Source organism: Festucalex cinctus, chromosome 15 (genome assembly GCF_051991245.1).
Source record: "Festucalex cinctus isolate MCC-2025b chromosome 15, RoL_Fcin_1.0, whole genome shotgun sequence".
Classification (NCBI taxonomy): Eukaryota; Metazoa; Chordata; class Actinopteri; order Syngnathiformes; family Syngnathidae; genus Festucalex; species Festucalex cinctus.
The window spans coordinates 8,070,847-8,087,848 of record NC_135425.1 but is presented as its reverse complement, the minus strand read 5'-3'; the positions used below and the strand labels follow the sequence as shown (position 1 = coordinate 8,087,848).

Here is a 17,002-nt window from a genome sequence, read left to right as displayed (position 1 = left end):
TGCCCCAGCAGAGGACAGACAGTAAATGACACGCTATGCATGATTAAAATAGATTAAATACAAAACATCAACTTTCCAGCGGTTGAAATGGTCTAAATCATAGGTTCCTCCATTGGATCCCACTAGTGTTCAATAAGAAGTTTGGTACACCCTACCCTTTAATGCACTGCACAGCCAAGATGTGCACGTCTCTTGTAGTTGCATTATATTAGTTCACCACTCGATGACACTAAATAATACACACTGTCCGTTTTAAATGTTTTATCCATATATTTCAGTTTCATGCAGAAATGCAGTACTCACAAAAAAAGTTTGGGTCCTCTAACAAGGTGCAGAACAGCTAGTGTTTGGTCAATAAATCAACCAATATGTTTCCTTGTTCAATTAGAATTTAACAGTCCTCTTCATCATTGTGTTTACGATGTGACATCAAGAGACTAAGACATTGTAGTAATTTTGAATTGTGTATTTCAAAGTAGAGTATATGTATGTTACACGGCTAGTGGTGGTAAAAGCCATTAATAGGGTACAGGTATACCAGTATACACCCGACATTAGATGGAAACGTGCTGGTCACATATATAAAACTAAGAGGCTTTAATCCTTATCTTTAACTGTTACTAAAGTCATTGGTCAGATAGATACAGAATTTGTTTTTACACATTCACATTAATAAAAGCTATCGTTTCAAATCAAATTAATGGGCATGTTTAGCTTCCGCGTTGGGGCGCTCTTACGCTCTTTTATAGCATTCAGCGAAGAAGAAGTGGGACCCACAACAAAAACAGTGCTAGCAGCAAGGGAATGTGACGCTTTGAGACTTAAACCAGCTGTAAGTCATACCGAATGACAGCTGCCCTTTGGAAATAACGTAATGCGAATTATTGTGCAATTTTAAGAATTCAGATGTAGTGTAGCTTCTCAACACGGCAATACGCTTATTTGTAGATGCACGGGTGTTAGGTTAGCCTGTTACAACTCTGGCGTACTCGTCTTTTTGTTTAATGTCACTGGTCTTCGGCCCCGTGTGCAACTGCAAACATGGAGCGCTTGTACAAGCGCAAAATGTTCGCTTCGATGCGCAAAACCAAGACGGACCTGTCCAAGAAGAGGCAAATTGGTCTGCCTGCCTCAATCCTGGACGACAGTGACGAGGGCTCTTTCTCCTCCTCGTCCTCGTCCGGTTCCCAGTCCGACTTCCATAGTTCCCCGGAGGAAGACAGTGACCAGGAGGAGTGGCAAAAGAGTGATTCCGGAGCCACATCCAGCGACGACAGCCGCTCCGTCACCCGCAGAAAACGCTCTTTTCTGGGAGGCGACGAGACATCCTCGTCTTCGAGCACCACGAAGGAGCGGGAGGAGGAGGAGGATGACGACGACGACGATGATGAGGGTAATAATGATACCGACAAGCCGAAGAGGATGGTGCTGCCCAGGAAGAGGTGCAGGGTTCAGCGACAGGATGATTCGGACTCGGACCGTGCAGATGAGAAGCGGAGGGAGGAGGAGGAGAAGGCGAAGAGGAGACAGAGACACAACAAGCTGTTGGCACTGTCGCGAAGGATGAAGGCACGCGTTCCGAGCAGGAGGAGGAGCCGCGTCATACAGGTATTACACCTGTGGAACGTCCTTACATACTGTGACATTTTTTTGGTTTCTTCATACAAAATCTTGTTGCTATTGGCTGTTTTTAAGTTTAACACTTTAGAAAGCACTACAATGCTGAACAAATAATGCACGTCGTACCAATCGATTCGATTCACGATTCAGATTGACTTTCGATTCAGTTAAAGATTTCACACAGTATTTTCATTTTATATAGGAGACATTCTCAGAAGGACCAATCTTGTGAATAGTAGAAACTTAATGCTCTTACATGGTGCATTAGTATGAAAAAAATATGAATATATTTAATTAAAAATGTAATCCAATGCAGCTACATTAATCATGTGTGTTTTATTGAACATGACCTGATCAAAACAATAAATAATTGAAATCGATTACAACCATAGCACTATGTAAATAAAATGGCAAAAACATTGGGCTCCTCTTGGGGTACTCTGAATAACAGAAGGGCACATTTGAACAATGGTCGAACAATAAGTTTTTGAACGGAGTATGTCCTTCCTAATGCATATTTCTGTGGTTTTATTTTTTGTAAAATAAATTTCCCCCTGACACAAGAATAGGGATGTAACGATAAGGGCAATACCGTGATAATAAAACTGCAACAATATCGTCGTCGTCATGTTTACAATATTTAAAAGCAACACATCTGTTAAAAAACAGGCACGTTGATTTCCATTTGTGCAGTTCTAGCCCCTACTAGTGGCTAGTTTATTAGTGCAATTTAATTTTCATTAGGGATGTTTTATATGCTAATTGTCAGATATAGGGGAACCTAATTTGCTTGTGAAGCGATCAATGTATGCTTGCATTAGCAAGTAAGTGCCTCAATATTGTTATTAAAGATTGTAGGTGGTTTATATGCATTGCTGTTATGGACAAAAGCCCAATTTTTTAGTCTGAGCTCTTTTTTTTTTAATACAACATTGTGACCCTTTTCAACTCTTTTACTGCCACATTTTATCAAAAAACAACCCTCACAGTGCCAGCTGATTTTGAGCATTTTAACTAATCTTTCAAGGCAAGCAGAATATTGTGTTCTTTTACTACATATCCAACATCAGTACCACATGAAAGATCTCATTCTATTCTTTCATTAGAAAAGAAAAATGTTTTACCTTATTCCGTTCTTTAGTAATCACCATTTGAAAATAGGTAATTTGAGTGACAATGTGCGAAAATTGAAAAGATAAGGAGAAAAGCTTTTTGTGAAAAAAGAAATTTTCTCTACAACAGTAACTTTGACACTAATATTTTTGTTTCGTGATGCTCTATGAATTAGGTTTAATGTGACAAAGGCTTTGATCATTCACGTCATCGTTGAAAACGTTCGATTTCAATAGATTTCATCAGATTCGTCAGGTTTCATTGTAATTCCATACACCGGCAGCCCATGTAAAAGAGATGCAATGCTGCCATCTGCTGGCCATATTTAGTGGGTGTTTTTGATTCCACAACCCATTGACCAGGCAGCTCTGCACTTTAACGTTGACGTCATTTAACATTTATGCCGACATACGTTGTGATTTTACTCATCGTTATTAAACGTTTCTGGTGGTCAAAGAGTTAAATATCGCCAACCCCCCCACAATATTGTGATAATTAACGTATTGTGACCTTCATATCGTGATAATATCGTATCGTGATGTTTGGATATCGTTACATCCCTACACAAGAAGGCACATTTATTTGTTTTTGCGTATTAAAAGTAATGAGTCATGGTTTTATGAATCGATATTGGGCTATGAAAGTCAATTCAGTAATGATTTTTTTTTTAAACCCAACCCTAATAGGTACTTTGAATAAATGGCATTTCATGTTAAGACAATGAACAAACCAAGATGAACATGTTTTTATTTTTATTATTTATTTTTCAGGATGAGGAAGAATCAAAAGAAGTGGATGACGAGCCTCATGGGAATGGGGATGGAGATGGAGGAAATAATGGCAAGGCTGAGGCTTCAGGTGAAGATGGAGAAGAGAAGGAAAGAGAAGAGGAGGAGAAAGAGGAAAAGGCGGCGAAGGAATAGTTTCAATCATGCAACGACGGGTGCAGAATGTGGCAATATTGCAGTCTTGGTTTCCATTTGAAATGGAACTTTGTACAGTGTTTTCTCTTCTCTTGAAGCACTTGCAGAACAAGTCACACGTGAACAGGAGGTTTTCATGATGAATGATTTGTTGATATTAAGACTGGCATTCGTAATAGGGACGGCTGATCCTGCAATAGCAGTGGATCCTGAAATGGGACTGCAAGAGCATGGATGTTTGCTTCATTTTAGATCAGACCTATCGCATCATGAAAGTGAAGGCACGAGAGGGGTTTCGTGTTTTTTTTTTTTCCCCTTCAATCTTTGACAAGTTAATATAAAAAATAATTGCCAAATTTGAATCTTTGTGTAAATAAAAGCAATCTAATTTTTATTGCTCCTTTCACCCAATTTAAAAGACTAAAAAAGGGTGATAAAATATAAAAATTATCGCTTAAAGATATCTGACGGGAAGTTAGAGTGGATGTTGAGTGTGAGTGTGCGGTTTCATTTTTTGGCTACGTGGCAGTAGCAATTTGTAATTCAATGTCCTGCATTGAGCAGCTTTAAGCTTAACTGCTTGTCAATAATGTGCTATTCTTTCAATTTCTGCTATCATAACCTCTTAAGACACAACTTCATTTCAATGAATCCCTGCACTTATATTGTGTTGCGTCATAAATGCCACCAAGAGGTTTCCTGAGGTTTATGTCTCTGATGAGGCTTGCCTACAAATGAAAACATCTGTAAATCATCAGCTGCCAGTGGAACTGACCTCAGCACGGCTTCTGAGGATTTTCTACCTGATGGAAGTGTACCGCAGTGTTGCATTGTATTAATTAACCTCTCCAAATGAGTCATCTGTGAGCAAGAAACAAAGGGACAAGAGTTCTTTTACTTAGTGAAAACAAAGATGATAGACTATGTGTCCATGATGATGATACCGAAGCAGTCAATCACAGAGCCTCTCTGTAAATTATATCCATGTGCGTGCGCGTGTGAGCGATGAACCTGCAGTATTAAGAGACACCGAGTACACTACTGTTGACAAAACAGTTGTCATTCGTTCCTCAAGTCTGTGTTTTTAAAAAAAAAGAAAAGAAAAGAAAAAAGCTACGCCTGTAATGTACATGTGTATTTTTCCACAGGCATATAAATAATAATTTTGCATTTGCCGCTTTGTTTTGTTTTGTTTGTTTGTTTGTTTGTTTGTTTGTTTGTTTGTTTGTTTGTTTGTTTGTTTCTCTCCCCCCAGAATCCTAAAGGGGCATCTGTTTGGAACAATCTGAATGAAGTTTTTTTTTTTTTTCCCCCAGTATATATTTTTCTGACAAAAGTCATTATTTGACAACATTCTTTGGACTGCGAGGTTCAACAGTAAACAGTTACTTGCCACAGATACTTAAAATTGTTGTTCTTGATGAGAATTATTAATTAGCAAACATTAACTTGTCAAAAAATAAATGAAAAGACAACTTAGATGCAACTGTTAGACACATATATAATTTAAAAAATCCACAGAATGTATTTGCTTTCTTTCATGTATAAAAAAAAATAAATACTAACCTTTAACCATTTTTGTTTTAAATATTCACGTAACAGAGATGTTACTGGGAAATTAAATTTTCTATTGCCGTCCCTATTCTTCCCTCCTGCCGTGCAAAGAACCAATACTTTTTTGAATTATTTAACCCACTCTGCAAATGCATTTTTGATTTTCCTGCACAATGTCAAAACATATTAGTTTGAGATAAACTGGACTAAATGTTTTTGTTCCATCAGGAGCGTTAATGTTTTTTGTTTTTTTTCATTGAGGCCTTGAGTATTTTATTCATTATGTCACATACTATCAATGGTGTGTATATGTTTTCTGAGTGTTTCTGGTGGCTTTTCTTCTGTATAAAACTTTGAAAACCAGCTTGCTTTCTAAAAACAGCTTCATGATTAATAAAAAAAATTCTGGTTCATGACCAAAACAAGTTTGTAGTGTTTCACATTCTTACACAGTAGTCTGATAAGTATCAGTACTTTTTTAGTGTATGTTTTACATAAAGTCCAATGAATAAACTTGACCAAAAAAAAAAGTACGTACAGTATATACATATTGTTCATACAGCATTTTTAACAGGGAATACTCACAGGACTACTGTCAGGGCTTCACATAAATAGTTATGTAAGTGTCACAGTATTTTACAATTTGTAGATTCATTCATAATCCGTACCCCTTATATAATAAAAATAAATAAATAAAATGGTTTTAATTACGTCTGCTGCATTCGAGAATAGTCGGAATATCACTATAAACTTCCCAGTTCCAACCTCAAAGCATTCGAGGTGAAAGTAAACAACCAAAATGGCGGATAGTGATAAATTGTTTTTATTTTGGTCCTCAAAACTCAATTTGACCTCTAGGAAACTTACCTTTTTGCAATTTTGCTTCATTTATTGTTTTAATCTTATTTCATAAGCATTCCGTACAGTTAATTAGTTTACCGTATAATTTCATGTAGGGATATAGCGGCAATACTGCCACGTACGTTGCGTTATATGAAGTTATGGCGAATATTTATGAATTAACAAAGCTAGCTAGTTTTATACTCGAGTAAATTGTGTTTTGCCATTCACCGTGACGTCACATTGTAGTCCGTCGGTGAAGTCGGGGTCCGACTTCACGAGTGGAATTTCCGAGTTCAAGGGGGCGTTCCCAGACGCACTTCCTGGTTTGAACTCGGATATTTCCGACTTCCGACCATCCTCGAATGCAGCATTAGTGTCGAAACAGTGACGTCACTATTTAGTGTACAGTACTGGGTTTAAAGGTAATTCATTGGATGGCAAAGATTCAGGTAGTAGCCAATCGACTCTTGGAACATTTTACGTGACTAAAACGTAATCACGCTACGACCGCCATCATTGTTAGTGGCACTGAAGCTAGTGGGGAGAAAAAAACTGGCACTGTAGCGTGGTTTTGTGAATCGTGGACACGCAGTCCGAGTAAGAGTTGCCGGGATAGCAGCTATGGTTCAGACTTGCTCAGCTTACGGCTGTAAAAACCGTTATCACAAAGATAAAGAGATCTCCTTCCACAAGTGAGTTCACTTGAACTATGTGTTGATCATTAGCATTAGCTGTTCAGACATGATGGATTGTGAAGGGGACGTAATGACGGGCGTCATCGTTTGCTCACAATTCACGTTATTGTATTTTAACATTATGGCATTTCTGTCTCACGGTGGCTTCAGATAAATGCAAGCAAATGTCGTGTTCGTAACTTGTCTATACTTTGTTGTCCGACTTCACTTCGATCAAGGTTATTTCAATTGAATGCAATCCTTTTAATTTAGAACGTACCCTCTAAAATTAATATGCCGTCATTGTCATAATGGTAAATAGCTGGGCAATATAGAACATGGATATAGTTGATAAGATATTAAAGCCAAGTCAGGATGGCGTCCACTAAAGTTATTAATCTTTCGTTATAGTAGAGTCGTCTTGGATGTGACGTTTAATGACAAATTTACTTCACCCCAGGGGGTCAAGCAATGTGAAACTGAATATGTAAATGAGCTATATTTGCATTTTTACGAATATATAGGCAGATAAAATATTAGAAAATCCTCAACATGCTGTGAGGTTCTGCCATATTTGAAATTATGAATACTGTACATCCCTCTCATGAATGTGTCAAACAATATAATACAATTTTCTTTAAAAAAAAAAAAAAAGTTTCATACCATTATGCACTTGTCATTGTTCACTCAGGTTTCCCCTAGCGCGTCCGGACATCTGTGGTAAATGGGTGGCAGCAATGAGGAGGAACAATTTCAAGCCAACCAAGTACAGTAATATTTGTTCGCAGCACTTCTCTAAAGACTGCTTCAAGAGAGAGTGCAATAACCGTGTGCTAAAGGAGAATGCCGTGCCTTCGCTTTTCGACTTTAACCTCGACATCAAGGTAAAGCAGGTCAGCAAAATTCCAAGTGTGTTTGTCTCTATCTTGCTTTTTTTCTCTTATGTATATAGGTGCCGATGTCTCAGTACATTAGGGTGACGTGGAAAAAGTGTTTTTCTTTTTCTTATTTTTTTTTAGTAGTCTATTTATTACTTTTAATTGTAATTATGATGGATTACAGCCACTTAAAAGAAACTCAAATTCACTCTCTGTCTCTCTCTCTCTCTCTCTCTGCGCATGTCTTCTGTCTCGCTTGCTTGCTCTGGCTGATTGTCACTCCATGACAAAATTATCTTCTATTAAAACATCATGTTTACAGCAATAACAATTTACATAAATAAGAATAATAACATATCTGAATACAATAGCTGAGGCAAAATAACACGAGGAGACTGAGCACACATCTCTCTCATTGCTAACTTCATTTATCTCCTCTTAAATAATGGCAATGTGGTGATTCTGTCTTTTAATTTTAGCCATTTATGATGTTTGCTCCAATATTGGTTTTAATGTATTTGCTATGAACACATGGCAGTCTGACATATGATTTATTTATTCTTTCAGATTACAAAAAATGAATCTAGTTTGGCTGTGAGCAGGGCCGCCACACCCTATACGCACAGCACACATCGTGCGTAGGGCACCATCATGTGTGTGGGGTCCCATTTGCCAGTGGGCACGGCGGACGCATGCACTTGACATGTTGCATCCGTTAACACGCGTGCTGGGGGGGGAGTAGTCACTCGTCGCGCAAACAGTGGATGCGAAATTACTACGTTTGTTTTCATTTAAAGACATGAAGGCGGGGGGTGCTTACATTCTACGATCCAGAGATGCGTGCAGAGAAGCAAACGAAAACGAAGCAAGTCATTCATTCACGTTTGGCAGGAAGGTCTTGGTGCGTTCAATGACCACTCACACAGTTGGAAATTTCAAACACACATGGAAAAAACTCTTTCAATGTATCAAACAGAAATAAATATTACATGAGCTCATTGCTGGGGGTACTTGGAATAAATTTATAATTTATTTTCCAGATCAAAAATCTCTGTCATAGATACACCAAAATCAGAACAGCCACATATGGCAACCTAAATTTCTCATAAAACTCAGAATATATATTTTTTCGAAGCATACACATCTGCCTCACAATATCCCACACTCTATCGATTACTTTCCAAAGGGCAACATAAATAGGGCTCCGTGGTACATGATAAAGAATTGTGATATCATAATGAAGCTGGGAGCATCAGCGAGTGATGGAAACGTACGTGACATCAGCCAATCAGAGCAGGTTTCCCTTTTCTTCGGCGGTTTACAAGTTGAAATCGTAAACAGAAAGTAAAAGAAAAAGGAAGTAAACAATGACCGAACGCGCAGCCTAACAAGCCATGCCTTGGCATCATCTTCCCAAGATGAAACAGTTTTGACAAGAATGTAATAGTCCCTGTCGTGTTTCTGGTGGTACCTCGGCTGCCGACGTACTTTTATTTATTTATTTATTTATTTTATTTTATTTTTGCAGTTTAGCCGCTACTTAGTAGCCGTGCAGCCAGCCACCAGACCAAAGCAGCAATCAATCGTGTCATCTTTTGATCACCCCAACACGTGTGAATTGCGAATGATTGCTGGTCTGCCAAAACTTGTTTGAACCCGTCCGTGGGGTGCAACAAAATGTTGGGGTTGGGTCTTTAAGCCACGCAAACTATTATCGTTGCATGAAAATACCTCCCACCCCGCGAAAAAAATCAAATAAAATTAGGGGGCACTATCACACTTTTAAGCTTAGGGCACCCAAAGGGGTAGTGGCGGCACTGCCTGTGAGTAGGGCTGAGTGCAGCTTCTCAACACTGAAACTTGTTAAAATTATATACCGGTAAATAAAAAGCATCTCGGATTTGGGGTCAGTAATATTAAATATAAATAAACAAACAGTTATCACATTAAGATGTCCTCAGCATTGAGACCAAGTGTCTGTTACGTTATATACTGGATGAATGACTTGTTTACCAGGAGGTCGAGTAATCACGTTTCTTACAGGGAACGCTAATAACCTGCTGGTATATGATGTGGACATAACATCTCTCCTGCTGAGCAGAACTTGCCATTTTCTTCACCAAGACAAAAATCCAGATTTTCTTTTTTCTTTCTGACAGCCAGAGTGTCTGGAGGATCCCTTCCCCTCCGAGATCCACTTCCCCCTCTCCTTTCCTCTGACCTCCGACACTGTCATAGAGGAGGTGGAGTCTGAGCCTGTAATGAATCCAGCTGACATCCTCAGTGACACCGTGGTCGTCTCCTGCGACCATAACTACACTGCGGAAGACTCGGCGAGGCAGAAGAAGCGCATCCAGCAGTTGGAGGAGCAGTTGGAGCTGCTGAGGAAGAAGCTGAAAACAACACAGCAAAAGTGTCGCCGTCAGGAGAGGCAGCTCAGGAGCCTGAGGGTCTCATGCAAGACAGTCAGGATGGCACGCGAAGCGCCGGCCGCTTTCAGCGACGGTTATGTCATTTTACCCAAACACATCTACCACACTCTCAAAGGCATCGAGTAATAGGACGAAACGGGGAAGTTGACTAAAATGTACTGCTGCTCTTGAACACTTGGTGGAGCTGTTGAGTTAAGTAAAGGTAATGCTCCATGCTGTCTGCAGAAGGAAGATGGAACAAAAATGATTCAGTTTTTCCAACTATGTTCCTGAGTGACTGCTAAAGTGGCAATGTGTGCCAACATGCAGTTTTGCACATACAGAAGTTTGTCGGTTAAAGTCAGCTGCGGTCTACTTATGTATCGTGTTAAGGTTGACAAAATGTTGTTTAGTGTGTTCCTTACTGGTGTGGAAGGTCTGTTGGAACACTGGACAGTCAGGCTTACCTTTCAGTCATCATGCCACGTTTTGTACTCAACATACGTTTGAGAGGCCTCCAATTGCGCAATTCAGTGCCTGCTAGTGTGCTAATATTAGAGTGTGGATTTTGGTGCTACCTTTACTTATTTTGTTTTTTTTTATAACAGAAAATAGGTTAACCTCCTAAGGACTAATTAAAAAATAATAATAACTGAGAATAAACCGAAAAAAATCATATTCCCAGTTTTTCTTATCAATGTCATTTTACTGGGTGTTTTGTAAAATTTGATATTTTAGATCGGGGTGTCCAAACTTTTTCATTTGAGGGCCACATACAGAAACTCAGAAGGATGCAAGGGCCACAAAATGTTATGAAGTGAAATTGTGTTTAGTCCTAAAAATTGTACAAATAATTTATTTGTGCTTTTGCTATATTTAGCAAAATGCTATAGTATATAAATCAATTTATTTGTAATATGGCAGTAGGGTTATTATAGTTTTGGAATTTTTCATTTATTTCTTATTTTGTTTTGAGTTTTGCTTTTTAAATGTAGTTAGTTTAAATTAGTTTTCAGGGTGGTTCTGTTAGTTTTAGTTCTTTAATAAATGCTTAGTTTTAGTTTAGTTAGTTTCAGTATTATCATTATTTTATTTTATTTTTTTAAATGTGTATTACTTGTGCGCAATATTTAAAAAACACCATGGGGCACGTCATTATTCTGGTTTATATCAAAATAAATTACTAAAAATCACATTTAAAATCATCCGCAAAGGCAAAATGCATTAAATTAATTACCAAACACTAAAACGAAGGACATTTTTGCTATAATTATAGTTAGTTTTATTTTAGTTTTGTAAACATAAAATGTAGTTTCAGTTTTTTTTTTTTTTTTTTTTTTTAAAAAGCATCTTCGTTTTTATTTTATTTCGTTAACGAAATTGTTTTGAATTTTAGTTTTTTCGTTAGTTTAGTTTTAAAATAACCTTTAATAGCACCTGTGTTTTTTGACACCCTCCCTTCTTACTTTGACCACCTCCAAACATTTTTATATTTATTCTATTTGAACTGTGTCAAATGCCAGTTTTAGCATATGTCGCAGGCCACTAAAAAATGGACGGCAGGCCGCAAATGGCCCCCAGGCCGTAGTTTGGACACCACTGTTTTACATGTAAATATATGACAGAAACTACAGGGTCAATGTTAATGCAACTGAACAGGGCTAATGTTGAATTATAGAAGATTTATTCTTCTCAATTTGAATGAAACATTTCAGATACGTGGATTTCATGGCTGATTTCATGCTCATTGACTTTACCGTGTTCATAAAAAGTAACCTCATCACTGAAAACAAGATAGTCCTTGAACTCTTCTTCGAGTTTCTCTTGCAAATCAACCCAAAAGTGAGGTTTCGCATGTACTCTGTGGTTATGGCCTGATAATCGGCTATGAAATCCCTGTTTTAGTTATAGCAAAGCAAAATCTCCATGGACATGTAAAGAAGATGTAATTTTTTTTAAAATCTCAATACCAATTCAAATAATTGTTTATTTTATTTCAGCTGTGATTGTCTGGCAGTGCAGGATGTACCTACCCAGACTATTGTCTCTCTCACCAGGGACAGGCTTCAACTCACCTGCACTGGAACTTCAGAAAAGATGGATATATTGCTATATCCATTACATTCTTGTTCCTATCCTTGAGCTGAAAAAAAAAGGAAATTATTTCTGTCGTATGTGTGACAGCGCGAGCAAAGTAGGTATTTGTTAAGGTACTTTTTAATAATAATAAAACGACCCCTTCAATTGCAATACCATACTTGGACAGCAGGTGGCGACACAGACTAGGTGAGCAAATTTTGTCTCGTCACCGAGAATGTTAAAATGCAAAACTCTGGGTCGCTAAATAAGAATTTTATATAAATCGGGGGGTACAATCTAAAACACAATATGTACGTCAAACAAATGAGAAATTATGTGTTTGCTGTGAGGTGGACCATAGGGTCCATTTTGCGGGCATTGAATCAATCACAACAGGACTGTTCTAGTTATAGTTATCTTTAGAAGACGTTGCACGTCTCATCCAATTAGGGACGCAGTAGCATGTTTATTGGTGAAACCAACAACCACTGAGCAGGTGCATGTCAAAACATATCGTACACGCCTTGCTCTTTCGGCCAAGACTCAGCTTTCATTGAGGAACAGCATTCGTTTGTGGATTTAAAACACACAGTGTTCTAGACATAAAAGACAGATGACGGTTTGAAAGAGTAGTGAGAGATGCCATTGAAAAGTTGAGAAACATCTCTGAACAGTGGAGGAGTTTTATGACACCGTGTATCTTTCACATAATGCTGTTCGTGCAAACCTTCCGAAGACACTCGATAATTAAGCCTCAAACATTTTTTTTGTTTGCCTTCATGTGCCTCTCCCACTATTGTAACAACTGAATACAGTAGTGTAGAATATTAATGAAAGTCTGAGGCTCGAACTATTTCTTTTTCTTTGCAGAGCAGTTTTGTAGTTTTGCAACTCGATGTTTGAGGAGAAAATTTCTAACTTTATGGAGGTTTTTTTCATTTAATAAACAATTGGTTTTCTTTTTTATTTTTATTTTTTTCAGATTCAACAATTTTCGTTTCTTAAATTTACATAGCATTAACTTGCAATTAAATTATAGTGCTGCCTTAATGTAATTTTATAAAATAAAATGTGTGAAAAATAATTCATGTATTTATTTATTTTGTTGTATGTAGCACTATAAACTTAAAGCATCAAAAATCTCAACTATTTTCAACTAAACTTTTACTAATTTAAGCTTTGAACTTTTTTTTCTTCCTGCTAAACTAATTTAAAGTGAAACAATACTACACTACAAAATATAATTTAAAATATTTAAAAGGAAACAAGAAAAAAAAAAAGGGGGGGGGGGGGGGGGTCACCCAGCACCCAGCACCCAGCACCCAGCACCCAGCACCCAGCACCCAGCACCCAGATAACTTTTGTATAGTTAAGTGCCTCTTCTTAAAAACGCTGATCCAGTTTTTTCTGTTGGGAAATATCTGCCCCGTTTTGGAGAAGATTAACGTTGCTACAGTGTCCTGTCTCCATCCAGCATTAAGCTGCAACACTTGCATTAGAGACACTAGAACCTTCATTAATAATAATAATATAGAATATTTTTCCTTGTGTGTGTTTTTTTCCCCCTTGCAGCTGCATTCTGCATTTGGTTTAAAGATGAAATGGAAATGTAATCAATTTCCATTGCACTTACATTTGTCTTTAAACCAAGAGCACCATCTAAAAAATATCATAAATGTTTCATTAAGCTTCATCTTCCAATCACTACTTTTCACCTGTCATGACAAAGATGTTCTGGAAACACACACACAAAAACAAAAATAGATCATGTTTAACACAAGAAGTTCTACAACAACATATTCTGATGTTTTTGTAATTTGCTGTATTGATATCCATTGCCTCGAGTGAAATGTTCCGCTGTGGCGTTTTTTCACTCGAGCTGCAGTTTAGATGGCAGACTTCACCTCCTCTGTGACCTCCCCTCAGGTGAACTGACCTTTCATGGGATGAATCTGATCCAGGTGAACTGGTCTAGTCAAAACACAATACGCTGTTTCACCTGCCCTCCCCGAACTCCACCACCCCGACGGTGTGGCATCAAGGTTATCGCGTCGTAACTGCAGGCTGCAGGCTGACTGCTCGGATGAGAGAACACCTGGTAGACGTGATGCTCCCGGTATCTGCGCTCACTCGCCCTTCAAAACAATGGCATCTTTTTAATACGGAATCGTACATTTTTACTGAATTATTTATGGCACGATAGACTGAAATACATCTCAAATGTTTTATTTTATTTATGAAAACATTTTATTTATTTATTTTTGTAATTTCGACTTATCCCTTAAAAACGAAATGATAATGATATTCCATATAACAGGGGTGTCAAATTAATTCCACATTGTAGTTATGGTTTCCCTCAGAGGGCCATTATGACTTTGAACGTGTATGTATGAAAAATAAATACTGTATAATGTATGAAAAATAAATACTGTATAATCCCTTGCAGAGGTGGCAAATCTCGATCCAGAAAGTAAAAACCCTGCCAGAGTTTGGCTTTATCCCCAGGTGCTAGCTAGCTAACTCCCTAGCCAGCTCCCACGGTGCTTGTTTACCTTCTAGGGAGTGAGCTAGCTAGCATCAGGGGCTAAAGCCAAATTGTGGCAGGGTTTTTACTTTTAGGTGCTAGCTAGCTAGCTCCCATGGTGCTCGTTTACCTACTCGGGAGCTATAGCGAGCTAGCATCAGGGGCTAAATCCAAATTGTGGCAGGGTTTTTACGTTCAGGTGCTAAATAGCTAGCTTGCTAGCTAGCTAGCTCGCTGCCATGGTGCTCGTTTACTTGCTCGGGAGCTATAGCGAACTAGCATCAGGGGCTAAAGCTAAATTGTGGGAGGGTTTTTACTTTCTGGACCTGGATTTGCCACCTTTGACCTTGTTATATTATCACATATACACAACAGAATCCAGTAAAGTCCACTCTTGTTCAGCTGTTTTTCAATTTATTTTAAGAGGGAGATTGTAATTAAAAAATGTTTGCATTATTAAAAGTGAAGACAGTTAGCAATTTTGATATTACAGCAAGAAACATCAAGTCGAAACACATGGTTTGCCTTTGTGGTCCATATAAAATTATGTAGCATGCTGCCAGATCTGGCCCACATACCTTAAAGGGATCCTTTACTTAATTAGCCCATTATAGGAATAAAAAGTTAATATTTTGTCTCTAATTAATTTGATACTTTCATTATTTTTCACATACAATTAGTACCTTTAAAAACACTTTTTGAAACTTGCTGTCGACTGAAAATGACATCACAAAGGCTCAGGTAGCCAATCACAGCTTACCAGTTTTCTAGGTTTGGTCATGTGACATTCACAAGATGAGCTGTGATTGGTTACCTGAGCCCTTGTGATGTCATTTTCAGTCGACAGCAAGTTGCAAAATGTGTTTTTAAAGGTACGAATTGTACATGAAAAATGATGAAAATATCAAATTTATTATAGGCAAAATATTAATTTTGGCCTGCCAAAAATGGCTAAATAAGTAAAGTATCCCTTTAAGTTTCAATTTTTTTTATTTTTTTATTTTTTTTTTACTGAGAAAATTACTCCAATTTGTTGACAAAAAGTAGATGAGATGTTGGACTCGGTACAACCAGGTCTAACAAGTGGCGCTGGTGGTGTAACATGATTTTGATGGATTTGTTCGAGGTACTGGCAGACAGTTTTGGTGCTTCACGGACGTGTGTGGCGGATGTCATCAGATTTCATTCATAAATACGACTTTAGTGTGGGACAAAGCCTCTCAGTCGTTGTAGAAATTAATTCATTGAACAAATTATTATCTTTATCAGCTTAAAATATTTTATTAGCACACCCTTGCGTCTCAACTGGGTGGGCATCCAATTGCCCATGTCATACGCGCATCTAACTACATCATCCGCAAGGGGAGATCTTGCAGTTTACCCGTATAAAAATACTAACACCAATCTCACCTCTCAGAACCCAGTCAATTTATTTCCACAATGACAAGCATGTTACACTTTCACCACCCTGATTTGAATGACGGGATCGTGTTTCAATTAGCTGGGGGTCGGCTATATTCCATCCCACAACGGCGCAAACGTACCTTATATCCAATTCTTCCTGTACAAAGTCTAGGAAAACACCGCAAGAAATAAAAAGCCACCATTGCACACAGTTGGCCTGCGCTTTGCTCTAGGCATGAAAATAGGGGCTCAAAATCTTTTAAAAATAATAAAATAGTGTTTAAAATAATTTGAGCTGCACGCACATACATAAACTCCTTATGATGCAGTAAATGAATAAATGGTTTTGCTTATCCACATGCAAGTCATAATGACTGTTTATGCTGTTTAGCATGATTTCTTTTGACAAGCCACTTAACACCACTAAATAGTACATTTAAAGGGGAAAGCAACGCTCACACATTATGCATAATATCACTTCTTCTATCACATCTTTTCTTCTATTCATACTCTGCTGATGTAAATCGGATGCTGATGAATCTGTTCATCCTCTGACCCAGATAGAAAGCGCACAGCTTCACTTTTCATTCTCTTCACTTTGGACTCCCAGTATTCAGCCTGAAGCACACAGCCGAGGATCGCTAGTAAGTGGAGGTTAGCAAACAAATGACGATGTATATAAATAAAAACGCAGCCATTATCTAAAATCTGCCTGGCAGCGTTTATCAGATCTATAACACTGTCTGATCTCCTTGCCAATAATCGGCTACTTCCACAGAAACAGCAGTAACATGCTTGAGGCGTAAGTGAGGAAGAAAAGAAGGGGGGAGGACACACTTGAGATGTCGGTTCAATCCTCAGGCAGACAAAAAAAAAAAAAAAAAAAAAAAAAAAAAGAGTTCAGAGGGTGAATGAAGTATTCACGGTTACTGACGAGGTGCTGCTGAGCAATGTACCAGAAAGGTCTTCATTTAGAAGC

The 17,002-nt window shown here is 38.0% G+C and overlaps 2 protein-coding genes and 1 long non-coding RNA gene across 6 annotated transcripts; 2 read left to right on the top strand and 1 right to left on the bottom strand.

Annotated features, from left to right (window-relative positions):
- The first annotated feature begins 741 nt into the window (after window positions 1–741).
- Window positions 742–5,635, top strand: ccdc82 (coiled-coil domain containing 82). Its single transcript, XM_077497131.1, has 2 exons — window positions 742–1,608; window positions 3,504–5,635. The coding sequence occupies exons 1-2, from the start codon at window positions 1,042–1,044 to the stop codon at window positions 3,654–3,656; spliced, it is 720 nt and encodes a 239-aa protein (XP_077353257.1). The 5' UTR covers window positions 742–1,041; the 3' UTR covers window positions 3,657–5,635.
- An 807-nt stretch (window positions 5,636–6,442) lies between these two features.
- On the top strand, window positions 6,443–11,351 carry thap1 (THAP domain containing, apoptosis associated protein 1). 2 transcript variants are annotated; one of them, XM_077498019.1, is made up of 3 exons: window positions 6,443–6,745; window positions 7,419–7,620; window positions 9,765–11,351. In XM_077498019.1, the coding sequence occupies exons 1-3, from the start codon at window positions 6,675–6,677 to the stop codon at window positions 10,161–10,163; spliced, it is 672 nt and encodes a 223-aa protein (XP_077354145.1). In that variant the 5' UTR covers window positions 6,443–6,674; the 3' UTR covers window positions 10,164–11,351. The 2 variants fall into 2 exon arrangements, with proteins under 2 accessions (XP_077354145.1, XP_077354146.1); XM_077498020.1 differs by having other exon boundaries at window positions 6,446–6,745; window positions 7,419–7,611.
- On the bottom strand, window positions 8,608–15,298 carry LOC144002621 (uncharacterized). 3 transcript variants are annotated; one of them, XR_013278780.1, is made up of 4 exons: window positions 15,198–15,298; window positions 13,729–14,230; window positions 12,050–12,159; window positions 8,608–9,998 (listed from the first exon to the last, which is right to left on the bottom strand). It is a non-coding gene; the product is annotated as an uncharacterized LOC144002621 (long non-coding RNA). The 3 variants fall into 3 exon arrangements; XR_013278778.1 differs by having other exon boundaries at window positions 12,092–12,159; XR_013278779.1 differs by having other exon boundaries at window positions 12,092–12,159; window positions 14,032–14,230.
- Window positions 15,299–17,002: the final 1,704 nt, after the last annotated feature.

Bases quoted from the DNA above. Each gene is read 5' to 3' on its own strand.
- thap1 (XM_077498019.1), top strand. From the start codon at position 6,675: ATGGTTCAGACTTGCTCAGCTTACGGCTGTAAAAACCGTTATCACAAA. The intron at 6,746-7,418 runs GTGAGTTCACTT...TTGTTCACTCAG, and splicing joins AAAGAGATCTCCTTCCACAA to GTTTCCCCTAGCGCGTCCGG. The intron at 7,621-9,764 runs GTCAGCAAAATT...TCTTTCTGACAG, and splicing joins TCGACATCAAGGTAAAGCAG to CCAGAGTGTCTGGAGGATCC.
- ccdc82 (XM_077497131.1), top strand. From the start codon at position 1,042: ATGGAGCGCTTGTACAAGCGCAAAATGTTCGCTTCGATGCGCAAAACC. The intron at 1,609-3,503 runs GTATTACACCTG...TTTATTTTTCAG, and splicing joins GGAGGAGCCGCGTCATACAG to GATGAGGAAGAATCAAAAGA.